The sequence below is a fragment of the Salmo salar genome, chromosome ssa12 (genome assembly GCF_905237065.1).
Source record: "Salmo salar chromosome ssa12, Ssal_v3.1, whole genome shotgun sequence".
Classification (NCBI taxonomy): domain Eukaryota; kingdom Metazoa; phylum Chordata; class Actinopteri; order Salmoniformes; family Salmonidae; genus Salmo; species Salmo salar.
The window spans coordinates 9,935,669-9,958,293 of NC_059453.1; the positions used below are offsets into that span (position 1 = coordinate 9,935,669).

The 22,625-nt window shown below is 44.8% G+C and overlaps 2 protein-coding genes across 2 annotated transcripts; both read right to left on the minus strand.

The window, feature by feature from the left end:
• Nucleotides 1–6,565: 6,565 nt before the first annotated feature.
• LOC106593693 (zinc finger protein 883) lies at nucleotides 6,566–15,007 on the minus strand. Its single transcript, XM_045690657.1, has 4 exons — nucleotides 14,768–15,007; nucleotides 14,394–14,425; nucleotides 10,645–11,489; nucleotides 6,566–9,508 (listed from the first exon to the last, which is right to left on the minus strand). Exons 3-4 carry the CDS (start codon nucleotides 11,134–11,136, stop codon nucleotides 8,405–8,407), a joined length of 1,596 nt encoding a protein of 531 aa, XP_045546613.1. The 5' UTR covers nucleotides 11,137–11,489; nucleotides 14,394–14,425; nucleotides 14,768–15,007; the 3' UTR covers nucleotides 6,566–8,404.
• Nucleotides 15,008–15,508: 501 nt separating this feature from the next.
• LOC106593629 (gastrula zinc finger protein XlCGF26.1) lies at nucleotides 15,509–21,494 on the minus strand. Its single transcript, XM_014184995.2, has 3 exons — nucleotides 21,380–21,494; nucleotides 20,115–20,849; nucleotides 15,509–19,715 (listed from the first exon to the last, which is right to left on the minus strand). Exons 2-3 carry the CDS (start codon nucleotides 20,616–20,618, stop codon nucleotides 18,453–18,455), a joined length of 1,767 nt encoding a protein of 588 aa, XP_014040470.1. The 5' UTR covers nucleotides 20,619–20,849; nucleotides 21,380–21,494; the 3' UTR covers nucleotides 15,509–18,452.
• Between the last annotated feature and the right edge of the window lie 1,131 nt (nucleotides 21,495–22,625).

Here is a 22,625-nt window from a genome sequence, read left to right on the forward strand (position 1 = left end):
TATCAGTCTCTCTCCTACTGACCACACTGTATCAGTGTCTCTCCTACTGACCACACTGTGTCAGTGTCTCTCCTACTGACCCCACTGTATCAGTCTCTCTCCTACTGACCACACTGTATCAGTCTCTCTCCTACTGACCCCACTGTATCAGTCTCTCTCCTACTGACCCCACTGTATCAGTCTCTCTCCTACTGACCACACTGTATCAGTCTCTCTCCTACTGACCCCACTGTATCAGTCTCTCTCCTACTGACCACACTGTATCAGTCTCTCTCCTACTGACCCCACTGTATCAGTCTCTCTCCTTCTCTCTCCTACTGACCACACTGTATCAGTCTCTCTCCTACTGACCACACTGTATCAGTGTCTCTCCTACTGACCACACTGTATCAGTCTCTCTCCTACTGACCCCACTGTATCAGTCTCTCTCCTTCTCTCTCCTACTGACCACACTGTATCAGTCTCTCTCCTACTGACCACACTGTATCAGTGTCTCTCCTACTGACCACACTGTATCAGTCTCTCTCCTACTGACCACACTGTATCAGTGTCTCTCCTACTGACCACACTGTATCAGTGTCTCTCCTACTGACCACACTGTATCAGTCTCTCTCCTACTGACCCCACTGTAATAGTCTCTCTCCTTCTCTCTCCTACTGACCACAATGTATCAGTCTCTCTCCTACTGACCACACTGTATCAGTCTCTCTCCTACTGACCACACTGTATCAGTGTCTCTCCTACTGACCACACTGTATCAGTGTCTCTCCTACTGACCACACTGTATCAGTCTCTCTCCTACTGACCACACTGTATCAGTGTCTCTCCTACTGACCACACTGTATCAGTCTCTCTCCTACTGACCCCACTGTATCAGTCTCTCTCCTACTGACCACACTGTATCAGTGTCTCTCCTACTGACCCCACTGTATCAGTCTCTCTCCTACTGACCACACTGTATCAGTCTCTCTCCTACTGACCACACTGTATCAGTCTCTCTCCTACTGACCCCACTGTATCAGTCTCTCTCCTTCTCTCTCCTACTGACCATACTGTATCAGTCTCTCTCCTACTGACCACACTGTATCAGTCTCTCTCCTACTGACCCCACTGTATCAGTCTCTCTCCTTCTCTCTCCTACTGACCACACTGTATCAGTCTCTCTCCTACTGACCACACTGTATCAGTCTCTCTCCTACTGACCCCACTGTATCAGTCTCTCGCCTTCCCTCTCCTACTGACCACACAGTATCAGCCTCTCTCCTACTGACCACACTGTATCAGTCTCTCTCCTTCTTTCTCCTACTGACCCCACTGTATCAGTCTCTCTCCTACTGACCCCACTGTATCAGTCTCTCTCCGACTGACCCCATTGTATCAGTCTCTCTCCTACTGACCACACTGTATAAGTCTCTCTCATTCTCTCTCCGACTGACCACACTGTATCAGTGTCTCTCCTACTGACCACACTGTATCAGTGTCTCTCCTACTGACCCCACTGTATCAGTCTCTCTCCTACTGACCACACTGTATCAGTCTCTCTCCTACTGACCACACTGTATCAGTCTCTCTCCTACTGACCCCACTGTATCAGTCTCTCTCCTACTGACCACACTGTATCAGTCTCTCTCCTACTGACCCCACTGTATCAGTCTCTCTCCTACTGACCACACTGTATCAGTCTCTCTCCTACTGACCCCACTGTATCAGTCTCTCTCCTTCTCTCTCCTACTGACCACACTGTATCAGTCTCTCTCCTACTGACCACACTGTATCAGTGTCTCTCCTACTGACCACACTGTATCAGTCTCTCTCCTACTGACCACACTGTATCAGTGTCTCTCCTACTGACCACACTGTATCAGTGTCTCTCCTACTGACCACACTGTATCAGTCTCTCTCCTACTGACCCCACTGTATCAGTCTCTCTCCTACTGACCACACTGTATCAGTCTCTCTCCTACTGACCACACTGTATCAGTCTCTCTCCTACTGACCACACTGTATCAGTCTCTCTCCCTACTGACCACACTGTATCAGTGTCTCTCCTACTGACCACACTGTATCAGTCTCTCTCCTACTGACCACACTGTATCAGTGTCTCTCCTACTGACCACACTGTATCAGTGTCTCTCCTACTGACCACACTGTATCAGTGTCTCTCCTACTGACCACACTGTATCAGTCTCTCTCCTACTGACCACACTGTATCAGTGTCTCTCCTACTGACCACACTGTATCAGTCTCTCTCCTACTGACCCCACTGTATCAGTCTCTCTCCTACTGACCACACTGTATCAGTGTCTCTCCTACTGACCCCACTGTATCAGTCTCTCTCCTACTGACCACACTGTATCAGTCTCTCTCCTACTGACCACACTGTATCAGTCTCTCTCCTACTGACCCCACTGTATCAGTCTCTCTCCTTCTCTCTCCTACTGACCACACTGTATCAGTCTCTCTCCTACTGACCCCACTGTATCAGTCTCTCTCCTACTGACCACACTGTATCAGTCTCTCTCCTACTGACCACACTGTATCAGTCTCTCTCCTTCTCTCTCCTACTGACCACACTGTATCAGTCTCTCTCCTACTGATCACACTGTATCAGTCTCTCTCCTTCCCTCTCCTACTGAACACTCTATCAGTCTCTCTCCTACTGACCACACAGTATCAGTCTCTCTCCTACTGACCCCACTGTATCAGTCTCTCGCCTTCCCTCTCCTACTGACCACACAGTATCAGCCTCTCTCCTACTGACCACACTGTATCAGTCTCTCTCCTTCTCTCTCCTACTGACCACACTGTATCAGTCTCTCTCCTACTGACCACACTGTATCAGTCTCTCTCCTACTGATCACACTGTATCAGTCTCTCTCCTTCCCTCTCCTACTGACCACACTGTATCAGTCTCTCTCCTACTGACCACACAGTATCAGTCTCTCTCCTACTGACCACACTGTATCAGTCTCTCTCCTACTGACCACACAGTATCAGTCTCTCTCCTACTGACCACACAGTATAAGCCTCTCTCCTACTAACCACACTGTATCAGTCTCTCTCCTACTGACCCCACTGTATCAGTGTCTCTCCTACTGACCACACTGTATCAGTGTCTCTCCTACTGACCACACTGTATCAGTCTCTCTCCTTCTCTCTCCTACTGACCACACTGTATCAATCTCTCTCCTACTGACCACACTGTATCAGTCTCTCTTCTACTGACCACACTGTATCAGTCTCTCTCCTACTGACCCCACTGTATCAGTCTCTCTCCTTCTGACCACACTGTATCAGTCTCTCTCCTACTGACCACACTGTATCAGTCTCTCTCCTACTGACCACACTGTATCAGTCTCTCTCCTACTGACCCCACTGTATCAGTCTCTCTCCGACTGACCCCATTGTATCAGTCTCTCTCCTACTGACCACACTGTATCAGTCTCTCTCATTCTCTCTCCGACTGACCCCATTGTATCAGTCTCTCTCCTACTGACCACACTGTATCAGTCTCTCTCCTACTGACCCCATTGTATCAGTCTCTCTCCTACTGACCACACTGTATCAGTGTCTCTCCTACTGACCACACTGTGTCAGTGTCTCTCCTACTGACCCCACTGTATCAGTCTCTCTCCTACTGACCACACTGTATCAGTCTCTCTCCTACTGACCCCACTGTATCAGTCTCTCTCCTACTGACCCCACTGTATCAGTCTCTCTCCTACTGACCACACTGTATCAGTCTCTCTCCTACTGACCCCACTGTATCAGTCTCTCTCCTACTGACCACACTGTATCAGTCTCTCTCCTACTGACCCCACTGTATCAGTCTCTCTCCTTCTCTCTCCTACTGACCACACTGTATCAGTCTCTCTCCTACTGACCACACTGTATCAGTGTCTCTCCTACTGACCACACTGTATCAGTGTCTCTCCTACTGACCACACTGTATCAGTCTCTCTCCTACTGACCCCACTGTATCAGTCTCTCTCCTTCTCTCTCCTACTGACCACACTGTATCAGTCTCTCTCCTACTGACCACACTGTATCAGTGTCTCTCCTACTGACCACACTGTATCAGTCTCTCTCCTACTGACCACACTGTATCAGTGTCTCTCCTACTGACCACACTGTATCAGTGTCTCTCCTACTGACCACACTGTATCAGTCTCTCTCCTACTGACCCCACTGTAATAGTCTCTCTCCTTCTCTCTCCTACTGACCACAATGTATCAGTCTCTCTCCTACTGACCACACTGTATCAGTCTCTCTCCTACTGACCACACTGTATCAGTGTCTCTCCTACTGACCACACTGTATCAGTGTCTCTCCTACTGACCACACTGTATCAGTCTCTCTCCTACTGACCACACTGTATCAGTGTCTCTCCTACTGACCACACTGTATCAGTCTCTCTCCTACTGACCCCACTGTATCAGTCTCTCTCCTACTGACCACACTGTATCAGTGTCTCTCCTACTGACCCCACTGTATCAGTCTCTCTCCTACTGACCACACTGTATCAGTCTCTCTCCTACTCCACTGTATCAGTCTCTCCCTACTGACCACACTGTATCAGTCTCTCTCCTACTGACCCCACTGTATCAGTCTCTCTCCTTCTCTCTCCTACTGACCACACTGTATCAGTCTCTCTCCTACTGACCACACTGTATCAGTCTCTCTCCTACTGACCCTACTGTATCAGTCTCTCTCCTACTGACCACACTGTATCAGTCTCTCTCCTACTGACCCCACTGTATCAGTCTCTCTCCTTCTCTCTCCTACTGACCACACTGTATCAGTCTCTCTCCTACTGACCACACTGTATCAGTCTCTCTCCTACTGACCACACTGTATCAGTCTCTCTCCTACTGACCACACTGTATCAGTCTCTCTCCTACTGACCACACTGTATCAGTGTCTCTCCTACTGACCCCACTGTATCAGTCTCTCTCCTACTGACCACACTGTATCAGTCTCTCTCCTACTGACCACACTGTATCAGTCTCTCTCCTACTGACCCCACTGTATCAGTCTCTCTCCTTCTCTCTCCTACTGACCATACTGTATCAGTCTCTCTCCTACTGACCACACTGTATCAGTCTCTCTCCTACTGACCCCACTGTATCAGTCTCTCTCCTTCTCTCTCCTACTGACCACACTGTATCAGTCTCTCTCCTACTGACCACACTGTATCAGTCTCTCTCCTACTGACCCCACTGTATCAGTCTCTCTCCTACTGACCACACTGTATCAGTCTCTCTCCTACTGACCCCACTGTATCAGTCTCTCTCCTTCTCTCTCCTACTGACCATACTGTATCAGTCTCTCTCCTACTGACCACACTGTATCAGTCTCTCTCCTACTGACCCCACTGTATCAGTCTCTCTCCTTCTCTCTCCTACTGACCACACTGTATCAGTCTCTCTCCTACTGACCACACTGTATCAGTCTCTCTCCTACTGACCCCACTGTATCAGTCTCTCTCCTACTGACCCCACTGTATCAGTCTCTCTCCTTCTCTCTCCTACTGACCACACTGTATCAGTCTCTCTCCTACTGACCACACTGTATCAGTCTCTCTCCTACTGACCACACTGTATCAGTCTCTCTCCTTCTCTCTCCTACTGACCACACTGTATCAGTCTCTCTCCTACTGACCACACTGTATCAGTGTCTCTCCTACTGACCACACTGTATCAGTGTCTCTCCTACTGACCACACTGTATCAGTCTCTCTCCTACTGACCACACTGTATCAGTGTCTCTCCTACTGACCACACTGTATCAGTCTCTCTCCTACTGACCCCACTGTATCAGTCTCTCTCCTACTGACCACACTGTATCAGTGTCTCTCCTACTGACCCCACTGTATCAGTCTCTCTCCTACTGACCACACTGTATCAGTCTCTCTCCTACTGACCACACTGTATCAGTCTCTCTCCTACTGACCCCACTGTATCAGTCTCTCTCCTACTGACCACACTGTATCAGTCTCTCTCCTACTGACCCCACTGTATCAGTCTCTCTCCTACTGACCACACTGTATCAGTCTCTCTCCTACTGACCCCACTGTATCATTCTCTCTCCTTCTCTCTCCTACTGACCACACTGTATCAGTCTCTCTCCTACTGACCACACTGTATCAGTCTCTCTCCTACTGACCACACTGTATCAATCTCTCTCCTTCTCTCTCCTACTGACCACACTGTATCAGTCTCTCTCCTACTGATCACACTGTATCAGTCTCTCTCCTACTGACCCCACTGTATCAGTCTCTCTCCATCTGACCACACTGCATCAGTCTCTCTCCTACTGACCCCACTGTATCAGTGTCTCTCCTACTGACCCCACTGTATCAGTCTCTCTCCTACTGACCCCACTGTATCAGTCTCTCTCCTACTGACCACACTGTATCAGTCTCTCTCCTACTGACCACACTGTATCAGTCTCTCTCCTACTGACCACACTGTATCAGTCTCTCTCCTACTGACCACACTGTATCAGTCTCTCTCCTACTGACCACACTGTATCAGTCTCTCTCCTACTGACCACACTGTATCAGTCTCTCTCCTACTGACCACACTGTATCTGCACATGCTCCACTGTCTCTGTTTCCTGGCAGTAATCACATCTTCCTGTTGGATGCTTTCCTATCACATGTAAAGAGGTAAGAGAGAGATGAGAAAACTAATGAAGATGTCCTAATAGAGGACATGGATACACTTTATCGCTGAATAAAAGGTAACATTACTCAGTAGGATGATTGTTGAGTTAATACACGTACACATGAATGAAATGACCTGTTTTACCCACGTTGGGTAATAGCCCATGTCATGATGATACCGCTCAGAAAGGAGTGTTCAGTTTGCTGGTGATTTCACTAGTTTGTTTAGAATGTTTATGTTTATGATTGAGCAATTTGCCAAAACCAGCAGATGAATGCAATAGTATTATTGAAATATCAATATATAAATCCATGTTTCTATCTACTTGAAACCACTTTAGCTTCCAGAGGATTAATTTATACAGCTAAACATACAAAAATAAACATCACATTCAAGACCAGAAAATGTTCTGAGCTCAAATTCATGGCTGTATCCAAACCAGACTCACAATTGGGGCCAAGTGGAGAAAAAAAATCATTATTTTAAAAAGCACATGTTTATTTTAAAACGTTCTCAAACCTTCAGATCAAAATGAAACAATAGGGGGCGCTGTCTCTCCGGTGTGCTTCTGGTTTTTCACAAGAGCTCTTTTCTCCGAGAAACATTTTCTTCAGTCAGGACATTGGTAGGGCTTTGCTCGAGGGCTCTGGTCTTGACTCAATCTCTATGAAAAAGCAGTGTCTTGCTGTGTGCTCCTGTCCCGTGTGTGTCGCGTTGGTGTTTCTTAATGGCTTTCTTTTCAGTGAAACCCTTCCCACAGTCGGGGCACTGGTACGGTTTCTCTCCGGTGTGGGTTAGTATGTGCGTTTTCAGCGTGTTCGACTGAGAGAAACTCTTGTCACAGTAAGTGCAGTGGTGCGGTTTCTGACCTGAGTGTATTAGCCGGTGCCGTATTAAACAGGCAACTTGAGAGAACTTCATGTCGCAGACAGAGCATTGGAATGGTTTCTCTCCTGTGTGCACCGTCTGGTGACGCCTCATGTTAGTCTTATCAGCGAAGCACCTGCCACACTGGGAGCATTGGTAAGGTTTCTCTCATGTGTGCTTTCTCTCGTGGATTACCAATCTATGCTTTGAATTGAATTCCTGGCCGCAAGTAAGGCAGAGGTACGAATTGTTCTCTCTTACTTGCTCATTTGTTTTCTGATGCTTGCTTCTCTGATGAATCGACAAGGCATGAAGCACCCTGAAACTCTTCCCGCAATCGGAGCAAAGGTGCTGTTTCTCCTCGTGGGTCACCACATGTTTCTTCAGCGCTCCAGACTCCACAAAGCCTTTCCCACAGACAGAACAGACGTGCGGCTTTGCTACTTGCTCTCTGTGCTGCGTTTTCTGATGTCTTCTCAAGGCGGAGTGGAAGCCGAAGCTCTTGCCGCAGTTGGCGCAGAGGTGAGGTTTCTCTCCAGTGTGGCTCCGCAGGTGAGTCTCTAACCCTGCCTTAGAAGCCAGCCTCTTCCCACAGTGAGGGCATGGCTCAGAGACCTGTGTCTTTCCTACCTTTTCTCCTTTATGTCTTCTAACATGTGTTCTAAGGTTCGAAGAGTCGTTAAATCGCTTCCCACAGAGAGGACACACAAAGGGTTTCTCACCGGAGTGCATACAAAGATGCCTTTGATAACTATTTGAATGAGAGAAGCGCTTGTGGCATTGGGAGCAGCAGAAAGGTTTTTCACCAGTATGCGTCCTCTGGTGGCTTGACAGCCTTTCCTTTGTTGGGAAATGGCGCTTACATTCAGGTCATTGGAATTGGTTTCCATCTAGACGATGTGATTTGGAATGATTTGTTAAGCTAAGGAAGGACGTGAACGTTTTTCCACAATTGGAGCAGAGGTGAGGTTTCTCTCCTGAATGGATAGATTGGTGTTTTTTTAAGTATCCAGAATCTCTGAAGCCTTTCCCACAGACAGTGCGAAGCCCCACGTGTGCTCTGTCTCCTGCGTGGAGTACCTGATGTCTTTTCAGAGACGAACGAAAACAGAAACTCTTCCCACAGTCGGAGCAGAGGTGGGGTTTCTCTCCAGTGTGGGTTCTTTGATGGGACCTCAAGGCTCCTGGTTGATTAAAGACTTTCCCACAGACTGAACATTCGTGCCGTTTCACTCCTCCGTGCTCTGAATGACTAAGTTTCTGATGTTTGGTCAAGGAGGGACTGAAAGCAAAGCTCTTCCCGCAGTCGGGGCAGACATGAGGTTTCTCTCCAGTGTGGGTCTTCAGGTGAATCTTTAGTCTTGTTTTGGTTGACAACTTCTTACCACAGTAAGCACATGGATGAAGGACTTGTTTCTTCACGGCCCCATCATGTTCTGAGGAACCAACATTGTTTTCGGCGGGTTCCTCTTCAAAATGTTCTCCTGAGTGAGTTCTAAAGATGTGTTTCTTTAAGTTTCCTGGATCATTGAAACTCTTCCCACAACGAGGGCAAATGTACGGTTTCTCTCCAGTGTGAGTTAGCAGATGTCTCTTAAGACTGGAATGTGTACTGAATGTCTTTCCGCATTCAGAGCATGTGGTTTCAGAAACATGACATTTCTCTCCAGTATGAGTTAGCAGATGCCTGGTAAGGCTGGAAAATGTACTGAATAATTCACCACATTCAGCGCATATATTTTTCTGTTTCTCTCCAGTGTGAGTTAGCAGATGTCGCTCCAGAATGTCTTTTGTGGCAAGACTCTTCCTGCCTTGAGCATAGGAGTGGGTTTTCTTGCGGGTTTTCTGCCCTGGTGGTTTCCTGCAGTCCATCAGCTGCACAGACACCATCTTCAGACCCCAAATTAAGGCGCTACCGGGAGAGACACGACACAGGGTCTTTGGGAGAGTGGAGGGGGGCGGGAGAGACGTGTCCTGTAAATCACAAAAATATAGACAGAATTAATCAGGGTGGGAAATGCTCTTCTACCTGTCAATTAATTTTGAAGTCTTTAAATTCCCCTCATCCACGATTACGTAACCTCCTTCTCAAAAAGGAGCAAGGTCAAGAGAAGGAACCTCAGATATTCTCCTCCAATGTCTTTTATAGAAGGAAGTTTAGGAATCAATGAAGGACTGTTGAGAAACACTTCGACTGGGACAATAAATACTCCCTTTCCGACTGGGACAATAAATACTCCCTTTCCTACTGGGACAATAAATACTCCCTTTCCGACTGGGACAATAAATACTCCCTTTCCGACTGGGACAATAAATACTCCCTTTCCGACTGGGACAATAAATACTCCCTTTCCGACTGGGACAATAAATACTCCCTTTCCAACTGGGACAATAAATACTCCCTTTCCGACTGGGACAATAAATACTCCCTTTGCGACTGGGACAATAAATAATTAACACTCCCTTTCCGACTGGGACAATAAATAAATTAACACTCCCTTTCCGACTGGGACAATAAATAATTAACACTCCCTTTCTGACTGGGACAATAAATAAATTAACACTCCCTTTCCGACTGGGACAATAAATAATTAACACTCCCTTTCTGACTGGGACAATAAATAAATTAACACTCCCTTTCCGACTGGGACAATAAATAAATTAACACTCCCTTTCCGACTGGGACAAAAAAATAAACACTCCCTTTCCGGCTGGGAAAATAAATACTCCCTTTCCAACTGGGAAAATAAACACTCCCTTTCCGACTGGGAAAATAAACACTCCCTTTCCGACTGGGACAATAAATAAATTAACACTCCCTTTCCGACTGGGACAATAAATAAATTAACACTCCCTTTCCGACTGGGACAAAAAAAATAAACACTCCCTTTCCGACTGGGACAAAAAAAATAAACACTCCCTTTCCGGCTGGGAAAATAAATACTCCCTTTCCAACTGGGAAAATAAACACTCCCTTTCCAACTGGGAAAATAAACACTCCCTTTCCAACTGGGAAAATAAATACTCCCTTTCCAACTGGGAAAATAAACACTCCCTTTCCAACTGGGAAAATAAACACTCCCTTTCCAACTGGGAAAATAAATACTCACGCCTCTCACTCTTTGCTCTAGTGTGTGCCTTTCTGGAGATAACTCCGCCTCCAGTCTGTTGCTAGGTAACCAATCTGTGTCCTCCATGTCGCAGTCTGCAGCGTCTTTGGATTGTCTGGGACTCATGGACTCCGCCTCCAACCCGTTGCTAGGTAACCCAGCCCTTCCCTCTCCGCTCCACTCTTCATCACAGTCTACAGCATCCTCAGCCTGGAGGGGACTCGACGGTGCACCACTAGCATCCTCCTGTATCCTTCTGATGTCCTCTTTCAGTTGGACTAACCAAGTTATTCCCTGCTCCTCTGATTTCATTGAATCAGTATTGTCCCACATTTCCTCCATGATTTTACGCCGCAACGACCGGTGATCCATTGCTTTAACTTCAGATCCATCATGTCCATGATGTTCACAAAGGGAGCGTAAATTGTCCTCAGTCAAATTCCATAAACGCTTTTCAATTTCATCCATCAACACTCCCTCCTCTCGATTCATTTTGTCCCAGCAGAGTTTGAATGTTTCTTGGTAAAAGTAGCAATAACAACTGGTTATTGAATGGAGCTGCAACAAGTGTGAGGTGTCTCTCTCCTGTGTCAAATCAAATGTTGTTTTTCACATGCGCCAAATACAACATGTGTAAACCTTACAGTGAAATGCTTACTTACAAGCCCTTAACCAACAATGCAGTTCAAAGAAAAATACGTGTTAAGAAACAAATTGAGAACTCATATCTGGAGTTGTCATAACACCAGATCTTCTTCCTGTCACCAGAGCAGTGGAATCTCCTTGTGAGGTCACCTGTGGAATCTCTTTGTGAGGTCACCTGTGGAATCTCCTTGTGAGGTCACCTGTGGACGTAGGAGAACATGGTGTGAGAAAAAAACCCAGTTTTTACCATCTAATCTAGATGTGTAGCGGCATTCTATTTTTGCAGAGTCTGTCAAATCAAATCAAACCATTTTCTACATTAGATTGTCAACCTTACATTTTTTACTTAAAGCACCGATCAGCAGTTAAAACAATAACAAAGCGTCATCCCTGACCCTGTTTTGATAAAAAGCGGAGGGATGGGGCAGGAGAAATCTAACCACTCTCAAATTCATTGACTGACCATCCATGAAATCTAAATTACAGTTTTAACTATATTTTGAGACTATATAGTGTTAGTTTGTAAACAAAATAAATGTAAACAATCACTTGACCTCAACCCAATGGAGATGATTTGGGATGAGTTGGACCGCAGAGTGAAGGAAAAGCATCCAACAAGTGCTCAGCATATGTGGGAACTTCTAAGACTGTTGGAAAAGCATTCCTCATGAAGCTGGTTGAGAGAATGTTAAGTGGCTACTTTGAAGAATCTCAAATATAAAATATTTTGATTTGTTTAACACTTTTTTTGTTTCCTACATGATACCATATGTGTTATTTCCTAGTTTTGATGTCTTCACTATTATTCTACAATGTAGTAAATAGTCAAAATAAAGGAAAACCCTGGAATGAGTAGGTGTTTCCAAACTCTTGACTGGTACTGTATGTCGTGAATCGCCCATCAGTTTAAAGGAAAGTAGTGGGCATGTCAAAAGGGGTGGGTGTGCCGAAAGGAAAGTAGTGGGCGTGTCGAAAGGGGTGGGTGTGTCGAAAGGAAAGTAGTGGGCGTGTCAAAAGGGGTGGGTGTGTCGAAAGGAAAGTAGTGGGTGTGTCAAAAGGAAAGTAGTGGGTGTGTCAAAAGGAAAGTAGTGGGTGTGTCGAAGGGGGTGGGTGTGTCAAAAGCACTCTGCTATAAGTTGTGTTTTTCCCCCTTCCATTTCTTAAAACGCAACAACCGTACATTGAGCTACCATACCGCGAGAGTTTGGACTTCTGTTCTGAAGCCAGAGGATGAGTCAGACGTATTTCACTGTTAGTTTTACACAAATAATTATACATTTTCAGTCAGAAAACAAATGATTGTTTATTTTTGATTCAAATGATCTATGATGGGTGTACTGTTGCTTCAAGAGTTGTATGTGTGTGCTTACTGTGACTGGCTACTAGGTAGCTACTTCCCAGGCCGGTGCTGGACAGTAGTGCTTGTCAAGCGGTAGCGAAGGGCACTGTGTCCCGGTGTTGCCGTTCATTCCCTCCCCATTGAGTAGCAGACTGCATGTAGGCTATGTATCAAGGTGGCATCTAGTTGGTTATCAGTATTAGTTATTTCTTGTGTAGGCTGCTATTCTACTTGAGATAAAATCTTGTGAGAGAAAAACATGGCCACTTTAGCTGCCGCCAGCGCCACGACTGTGATACCCAGTAGGAAGCACTTCAAGTCAGCAGGCAGGCCGATACAACACTGGTCGCCGGCTTATCGATTCGCTGTGCAACCCAATCAGCCACACAAAACGTACTTGAATGGCAACAAATCTGCCCAATTAGCTGACTCGCTTTTTATATACACACTCCTTCCGACACACCCACTCTCCTATACTCCGGTCGCCATATTGGGCTGCAGCGACCCATACTTGTTTTTATTTGGAAGGATCCAACAGCTACTACAAGCTAACCTGCAGCGAGGAGCGCCGAGTTCGGGCCTCGTCAAGAGGATGAAAAGGATAATTCTGGCCCAGTGAGAGTGAGATTTGTGGAGAGAATGGATCCTTGCATTTTTGGCAGATCCATATGTGCTGTCAGGTTGGGTGGAGAAGAGGTTGGGGACTGTTGAGGTGGTGAGAGTAACGCGGAGTGGATTAGTGATGATTTACTATGTTTCTTCAGTCCAGGGGGAGCGTGCGCTACGGATCACGCGATTAGGGACAATACATGTGACTTACTTTGCTCTATGGAGCAGGGCATCTTTGAAAGGAGTGATACATGGGGTGGCATTAAGTGTTGAGGAGGATCAGTTGAAATTGAAGTTCCCCAGTGTCTGTAACGCCCGCCGTTTGATACGACGCAGACCTGGTGGAGAGCGTGGGGAAACAGAGAAGACATACTCTGTCCTGCTGAGTTTCGATGTGAAATCTTTGCCCGACATGGTCAAGTTAGAAAGTCTAAGTTATTCTGCTTTTGTTCTGAAAATACTATGGTGTTTTAGGTGTGTAGGAGGGAGTGTGTAGGAGGGAGATTCCTAGATGTGAGAAGTGTGTAGGAGAGCATGAGACGAAGGAATGTTTAGTATCGTTGGAGAAAGTTGTGTGTGTGTGTGTGTTAGTTGTGGGGGTGCCCATGGGGTTGGAGATCGGAGGTGTAAGGTGAGAGAAAGACAGGTTGAGGTTGCCAGGTTTAGAGTAGTACAGAAGGTGTTGTATGCTGAGGCAGTGAACAGAGTGGTAGAGGAAGATGGTTACAGGCTGAGGGATCCTGAGAGGATTCCTGTGAGTAGGTAGAGACCAAGGCAGAGTGAAGGAAATAATGTGATTCAGTAAGGTGGGCTTTTTAGCATTCATAGACATGGTTGTCAATTGTACTGCAGAAATGGATCAGAAGTCACAGAAAATAGAGGTTGTGGTGGCAGTTGCTGAGAAGTACTTGGGATTGCGAGGATTTACTGCAAAACAGTTGCAGAGGGGTGTTGAGAGGTAGCGTTTTGTCCTCTCAGACCGTTGGTCTGGAGTAGAATAGAAGAGGGTTAAATAGTGGAATGGGGTGGTGTTTTTTTATAGAGGGCTAATAGTTGGCAGGGCAATTTTCCTTTTCCCCAAGTTTGTATTACCATACCAATTAAATGTACGTTGGCCGAATGGCCTCACCAGTACAGTAGGTGACGCTGTACGCACCTAAAAGTTGGACGCGATCCGCCAACCAAATCCTAAAGAAGAAGAAGAAGAAGCAGCTAACGTTAGCTAACGTGGCTAATACAGACAGAAAATACAACAGTAACTCGTTGATGATTTCATATAGCTACAATCGATATGCCTGTATCTACGAGTCAGAAAACAATCATTTTATTCGAATATCGACTCAGTTTGACTACAGCTTAAACATTGTTTACAGGAGCAATTAGCTAGCTAGCTACCAAGCTAAAAACAACAACTAGTCTGAAGAGCAGCTAGCCAGCTAAATTAGCGGTTATGTAAACCTAACTACTTGCTAATTACATATTTTGGACGACCCCTCCTGGCCGTTAGTAGATACCTAATGATTTACTCACCGGTTCGATTGAAACATAATCCTTTGGAAGTATTCAGTCGTCTTCTAGCTACCTGTTCACGTTCGAGATGAGAACAAAACAAAGGGGCTTGGCTAGTAGAAACGACATGTGAGCAGAAGGCCGAGGGTTAGAGAGTCGAGAATAGTAATACAACTATGCTCATTGAGGACATAGATACACTATATTGCATCATAGCTAAATTAGAAGAACAGTTACTCAGTACACGTACGAATGAGTACATGTATTCCCCGCCTCTGTAATTTCAGTTTATTTTTCTAGTTTATGTTTAAGATTGAGCAATTACATGGGGTGGTGAAAGAAATTTAAATTTATAGCATTAGTGTATTCACTAGGATTTGTCCAACGAAACTAGTTTTCATTGCATAATTGCAAAACTGTTTGCTATTCTGCAACTAATGAACAATACCATTTTCTATTTACGCTCTAGTTTCTGCGGGACTAGGTCAGCGTTTCCCAAACTCTGTCCACGGGACCCCAAAGGGTGCACGTTTTGTTTTTTGCCCTAACACTACACAGCTGATTCAAATGGTCAAATCTTGATGATTAGTTGATTATTTGAATCTGCTGTGGGGGGGGGGCAGGCAACCCTTGGGGTCCAGAGGACAGAGATTGGTTGGGAAACCCTGGATTAAGAAAGATCGATACAAGACCGAAAAATTTGCTCTACTTCATGCATCCAAACCAGTCTCACCACTGGGGCCAAGCAGGAACAAACCATACTTATTATTTGAAAAACACGTGTTTAATTTTTTAAACATAAAAAAAAACATATCAACATGAAACTTTAGATGAACAACTGTGTGAGACATGTCAACATCTGTAACTTCCCCCTCCAATCAACAGATAGAACGGAGAATCACCTTTATTCGCCAAACACATTTGCATGTACAGAAATTTGACTCGGTGATATGGTGCTGACACAATAAACAGAATATAGGCTACAGACAGACAATAAACAGAATATACGGACAAGTTATACACGCAGCATTTACACAATTCACATACACTATGAACAGTAAGCTAAAAACTACAGAATACACTATGAACAGAGTAAGATAAAAACTAGACTACACTATGAACAGTGTAAGCTAAAAACTACAGACTACACTATAATCTACATGATGAATTGTGCATGTATTGATGTAGAACTAAAAGATGACTCCTGGGAGTCCAGGGGAGAGGGGGATACCTAGTCAGTTGTACAACTGAATACCTTCAACTGAAATGCATTTAACCCAACCCCTCTGAATCAGAGAGGTGCAGGGAGGCTGCCTTAAATCCACGTCTTCGGCGCTCGGGGAACATAACGTGGGTCTGTTAAAATATCATTCATTAGTTATTAAACAATGACACATTACAAGAAGTGGATAGAGATAGTCATTCAGAAGAATTGGAGCCTAGACCTTTAAATAAATATATAAACACATATGTAGCTAGTTGCTTCTCCAGACTTCTTCTAAACTGCCATTTAATTCATGGATATTATTATTATTAATACAAACTCATTTATTGTGATAACATAATGTTGCCAGTAGCTAGCTAGCTTATGGAGGAAGCATTTAGTGTTCAGTAACTCTGGCTACATGGCAGTATAACTATAAAGATGACATCATCACACAAAACGCTGATCGTTTTTGCTCCAATGCAGTGTGAAGACGGCGCCTTATTCAAGGCAATATCTGTCACAACAGACAGTTATATTTTGGGAATATTCTTTCAAAATTGCCACAGAGTTTATAGACAGAGGCTACAGAGGCTACAGCACCATGTCGATCACATTGGTCGAGGGTTCAGAAGAGGGGGAGTAAAGCATAGATTAAAGAGAAAAACTTGAATGTGTGTGTAAAATAAACACATACGCAAAACATGATTTGTATCCTTAGTTTTGAGAAAGATGTTTCTAAAGGGGAGGGACGGAGGCGGGAGTGAAAACTTTATATTTGTAGCCTCGGCCTATAAATTAACTGGAGACAGCATCCAAAATGGAAGACTGTTGTTTTCAACTTAACCTACTCACGTTCGCAAAACGCTGACTTGTGGACAGTCTATATAAAACAGGAGCAATTAGGGTTAAATGCCTTGCTCAAGGGCAGATTTTTCACCAAGTCGTCTCAGGGATTCGAACCAGCGACCTTTCGGTTACTGGCCCAATACTCTTAACCGCTAGGTTACCTGTCGCACTGTATATCTCCGGGTTGCATCCTTTTCACTGGGGCCAACTCACATGCACACTAGCACTCAATGTGCACAGCGAGCACCGCGCGCAGTGATGACATCATCACGTCATCCAAAAATATATTTGTTTATTTAACTAGGCAAGTCAGTTAAGAACAAATTCTTATTTACAATGACGGCCTATCCTAGACCAAACCCTCCCCTAACCTGGACGAAGCTGGGCCAATTGTGCGCCGCCCTATGGGACTCCCGATCACGGCCGGTTGTGACACAGCCTGGGAACGAACCAGGGTCTGTAGTGACGCTTCTAGCACTGCAGAGTCTTAGACCGCTGCGCCACTCGGGAGGCCTTTCGGGAGGCCTAAACATGGCAGACATTGGTTGAATGTAAAATGTTAATGTCTTCGGCTGTGAGTGATGGAGAAAAATATGGTCTCAACTGGTATTTTGTGCACAAAGGTGACGGGTAAAGTATCTTATTAGGAATTTTAAATCTGACTTCTCTATGGGACCATCAATGGGAATGGTCTTTGTGGGCCAGATGTCAGGCACACTGCAGTACAAAAACTGCCCTCTGGGTACAGTGGAAAGCGTGCTTCCAGACCTGAACCCTGGCCCCTTCGTTTGTCTGTGTTGGACAAATTTAAGTTAGAAATACTGCTTGTACAAACACAAAAACACCGTAGCTAGATGTAAAAGTAAACGACTAAGATATCCTCAGCAAAAAAAAATCTAAATTATTGATTTCGCTTAAATTCAGCCTGTTTTTTCAAAGGAATTTACTTCACTTCAGTATTATTTTTTGAACGTTATAACAGCCGGAGTCCTTTTGATCAATCCCATGACTCTTTGCAAAAGATACGAGACAGATCAGTGCAGGCGTGTTTGTTACCTCGGGAATAAGATGCCATAATGTATTTATCTTGTTGCTTCGTTCAGATTTGTACAGTTGTCTTGGCAGACTTCTTCTAAAACTGCCATAGCGCGAGCCCACCATAGTAGAAGACAAGTGAAACAACCTCACAACATTAAAAAACAGGCAAGTGGTGTCCTTTTAGTGGCCACATTGGTACTGCACCATACACTGCTAAATACATGCCAAAATGGGAGTCATATATATATATATATATATACACACACACACACACACACACACACACACACACACACACACATATATACTAGCACAAAACAGGTTCTGGAGTCAGGCTAGATAGAACAGTTCAAAGCAAGCAGACAATTCATAAACAGAACACCCAGACACAAAATAACTAGTTATGGTAGTTTCTTAGTAAGCCTTTTCAGAGAAAATAAGACAGAAATGAACTATCACGTGGGAGTCGGGAAGACAGCGGTGTACAATATCTATGTTTTATTTTCAAATGTTTTAGTAATTTAGCAGACGCTCTTATCCAGAGCGACTCAGTCTAATGGCAGTTATTTATGCTCTTCAACCCCAGTGTGTATCTCCTGGTGCTGAGTTACATTCTCACAGACATTGGAACGTTGGAGCGGTTTCTCTCCCGTGTGTGAGCATGTGATTCTTTAGAGCTCTCTTCTCTGAGAAACCTTTCCCACATTCAGGGCAGTGGCAGGGTTTCACTCCAGTGTGTGTTTGCAGGTGTGATTTCAGACCAGATGAAGAAATGAAACTCTTTACACAATAGGTACATCTGTAACGCCTCTCACCCGAATGCACCCTGAGATGCTTTTTAAGATTTTGTGAAAGAGCGAAACTTTTCCCACACTGGGAGCAAAGGTAGGGCTTCTCTCCAGTGTGTACACGCTGATGACTTTTCAATTTCTGCTCATTAACAAAGCGCCGGTCACACTGAGAGCAGTGGTAAGGCTTCTCTCCAGTGTGCATTCTCTGGTGAAATATCAGGTTGCGCTTTGTTGAGAGACACTGATTGCAAACAGGGCAAGGGAAAGATGGCTTTGCTTCTACATGCTGTTTCTGGTGTGTTGTGAAGTGTCCTAATGTTCTGAAACTCTTCCCGCATTCAGAGCAGAGGTAAGGTTTCTCTCCAGTGTGAATACTCTGATGCGACTTCAAGGATGAAGCTGCTGTAAAGCCCCTCCCACAGACAGGACACACATGCGGCCTTTCCCTGTGTTCAGCATGGACCCTCTGGTGAGATATCAAGTGTGCCTGAGTATAGAAGGTCTTCCCACAGTCAGGGCAGAGGTGGAGCTGTTCCCCAGTGTGTAGTCTCTGGTGTTTCCTCAGGGCGTAGGTGCTAGAGAATCTCTTGCCACATTCAGAGCAGAGCTGAGTTTTTTCAGTGTGGCGGATTCGCAGATGATCCTTTAATTCTTTCTTGGAAGCTAGCATCGTCCCGCAGTGAGGACACGGATGCGGAACTTTGACTTTCTTCGTCCCTCTAACCTCACCCGTGTGAAGTTTCTGATGTTTTTTTAGGCTTCTTAACAGGCGGAACGTCTCCCCACACTCGGAGCACTCATGAGGTTTGTCTTCGGTATGAACGCGCATGTGGCTTTTCAGGCTTTTTTGACTTCCTAAATTCTTCCCACAGTGATCACAGATATGGGAGCTAGGCCTGTCTCCTGGGAGAGTTTTCTTGCATCGTTTAGCACTAGACGGGCTGTGAGATTTCTCTCCTGTGCGAGTTGTTTTGCTGTCGTCTAGCTGCACAGACACCCTCTTCTTCAGACAGCGCAGTAGGGCGCTACCGCGGGACGCACGACCCGGAGACTTCGAGAGGGAGGAGGCGGGCCGGGGAGGCTTGTCCTGGAAATGGTAAAAATAGTGACCGAATGAAACAGGGTGGGAAACACTCTCCTACCCGTCAAGTCTTTCCTCAATTCCTCTCATCCTCAATTATTCAAACTACTTCTCAAAATCCATTGAAGGAGAAAGGCCAAGAGGAGGAACACCAGAGGTGTATTCACTAGAACACAAACAGAAGTCAACGGAATGAAAACGGGGAGGGATCTACCCGACTTTGTCTAATATAAAACACTTTTTTCCCAGTTGAAAAACGTTTTGCAACTGTTTGGAATAATGATTACACCCCAGATGTGGAGAAAGACCAAGAGGAGGAACATCAGATCCTTTTATAAAGGAAAGTCGAGGAATCAAGGAAAGACTTGCGAAACAAAATGTAAGACTGGGAAATCAAATACTCACCCCTCTCACCCTCTGCTCTGGTGTGTGCCTCTCTGGAGATAACTCCACCTCCAGCCCATCGCTAGCCATCCAATCCCTGACCTCCTCGTCCCTTTCTTCATCACAGTCTACAGCGCCATCATCATCAGATTGGCTGGAACTCATGGGCTCCACCTCCAACCCATTGCTAGGTAACTGAACCCCGCCCTCTCCGTTCCATTCTTCGTCACAGTCTACAGCATCATCATCATCAGCACTGCTACCCTCCTCCTGTATCCTCCTGATGTCGTCTTTCAGTTGGACTAACCAAGACATTCCCTGCTCCTCTGATATCATTGAATCCGTATTGTCCCACATTTCCTCCAGGATTTTACGCCGCAACGACCGGTGATCCATTGCTTTAACTTTGAAGCCATCTTTGCCACCATGTCCATGACGTTCACAAAGGTAACGTAAATTGTCCTCGGTTAAATTCCATAAACCCTTTTCGATTTCATCCATCAACATTCCCTTCTCTCGGTCCATTTTGTCCCAGCAGATTCTTAATGATCCTATTCTGATGAGTTACTATGTGTCTTGGTCAAAAATAGGGTCAGGTGTCTTTCCTTTCATATGGATTCAAAGGTCTCCTAGATCTCTCCTCCCACTGGGAGTTTTAGAAAGTGCTGCTTTGTGAGTCTCCGACCAAGACAAGTTATTCCAGGTTCTGAGTTCTTCCTCCCACCTGAGCAGGAGGGGAATTCCTTGTGAGGTCACCTGTGTAGATAGGAGAATGTGGTGTAATACAAAAACTCTGTACCATCCGAGATCCACATGTATAGTCAGATTCCATTGCTGTCAAGTGTGTCAAATCGTTACATTTATCATTCATTGTAAATATGTTTTTACTAAATAGAACAATATCAGTGACCATGAATTCATTTCAATATTCCTATGAGGGCTTTTATTTTGAAGGATCCAACCTGGAAGCATAATTCCGCTAGCTAACAGGCTAACCAACATAGCTAACACGAACATCAAGTACAACAGTAACTCGTTGATTCTATACAGCTAAAATCGATCTGCATGTAGTTACCAGTCAGAAAACAATAATTGTATTTGTGTATCGACTGAGTTTGAGCACAGCTTCAAATGGGTTAGAATGAGCTATTAGCTAGCTAGCTACCAAGCTAAACAGCAGCTGGTCTGAAGAGCAGATAGCTAGCTAGTGGTTGTGTACACCTAACGACTAATAACGTTTGGGCGACCCGTTATGACCATTGGTAGATATCTAATGCTTTACTCACCAGCTCAAGTTTTATGTTTCCCTTTCGAAGTATTCAATAGTCTTCTAGTTAGCTATCTAGCTAGCTTTTCAAAGAGCGGCCTGTACGCTTTCGAGAAGAAGCAACAAAGGGGCGGGGCCAGCAGAAAGTACGGAGGCTGGGAAAGGACAAGAGAGTGCAGTCGCGAAAGGGTGAGAGGTTCGAGGGAAAGGGTTTGAACTAGCTTACACATTTGCGCAAACCACAACCACAGACAAAATCTGAAAATATATTTGCAACAAAATGTTAAGGTGTGTATTAATTGAACCTTTTGTAAAATATTTATAAAAACTGCAGATATGAAAGATAAGGTCCTTCTGTTTCCAAAACCTAAACGCAAGCGGTGCTTGTTAATGTTCAGACCGAGCATTGTGGCGCTTAATTAACAAAACTTCCCCATACAGAAGACGCCTTCGTCCAATGACTCTTCGGTGTAATGTAATGGAACTGCAAATCATGATCAAGGGCAATACAAGAGTCTAACGAGGCAATTGAGGTAAGCTTACTAGCTTAATTTAATCATTGGTTGAATCAACGTTGTTTCCATGTCATTTCAATGAAATTACATTGAACCAACGTGGAATAGACTTTGAATTGATGTCTGGGCTCAGGGGGACTGGATTCTATTATTAGCCAAGACAAACTCATTTTCATAATTTCACTAATATATCATATCAATCATTCACAGCAAATTTGTGGGCTCATTCAGCAGTGTTTCCCGATTCAGTAGAATCTTTTTGAATTATTTATTTTCAATCGTTTTGGCTCAATTCTCAAATGAGTAATTTTCTTCAAAACAATAAGTTAAAAATATCTGAACAATTAGGTTCTTGTTCACACCAGATTTGAATTTCTTATTCATTTAAGCAAATTACATGCGTTTTGGCACATGTGTGCAAAAGAGTAAATACAATTGTCTACAATAACTACGTGCATGTGGCTGATCAAAACTGCTGAGTTGATTCTCAGTGAAACTGTGATACTCTTCACAACTCTAAACATTCTGTCATCGCATGCAAAATGATCCATTCAATTATCAAAATCAGTCAGATATAAAGTGGGGAGAACAAGTATTTGATAAGTAGGAAACACTGCCGATTTTGCAGGTTTTCCTACTTACAAAGCATGTAGAGGTCTAATTTGTGTCATAGGTACACTTCAACTGTGAGAGTCGGAATCTAAAACAAATCCAGAAAAATCACATGATTTTTAAGTAATTAATTTGCAT

What these genes read in the sequence shown, in the direction of transcription:
- LOC106593693 (XM_045690657.1), bottom strand. Translation starts at nt 11,136, where the DNA reads ATGAATCGAGAGGAGGGAGTGTTGATGGATGAAATTGAAAAGCGTTTA. An exon ending in TAGAGCAAAGAGTGAGAGGC is followed by an intron (nt 9,509 to 10,644) that starts GTGAGTATTTAT and finishes TGTGATTTACAG; the next exon opens with GACACGTCTCTCCCGCCCCC.
- LOC106593629 (XM_014184995.2), bottom strand. Translation starts at nt 20,618, where the DNA reads ATGGACCGAGAGAAGGGAATGTTGATGGATGAAATCGAAAAGGGTTTA. An exon ending in CAGAGCAGAGGGTGAGAGGG is followed by an intron (nt 19,716 to 20,114) that starts GTGAGTATTTGA and finishes TACCATTTCCAG; the next exon opens with GACAAGCCTCCCCGGCCCGC.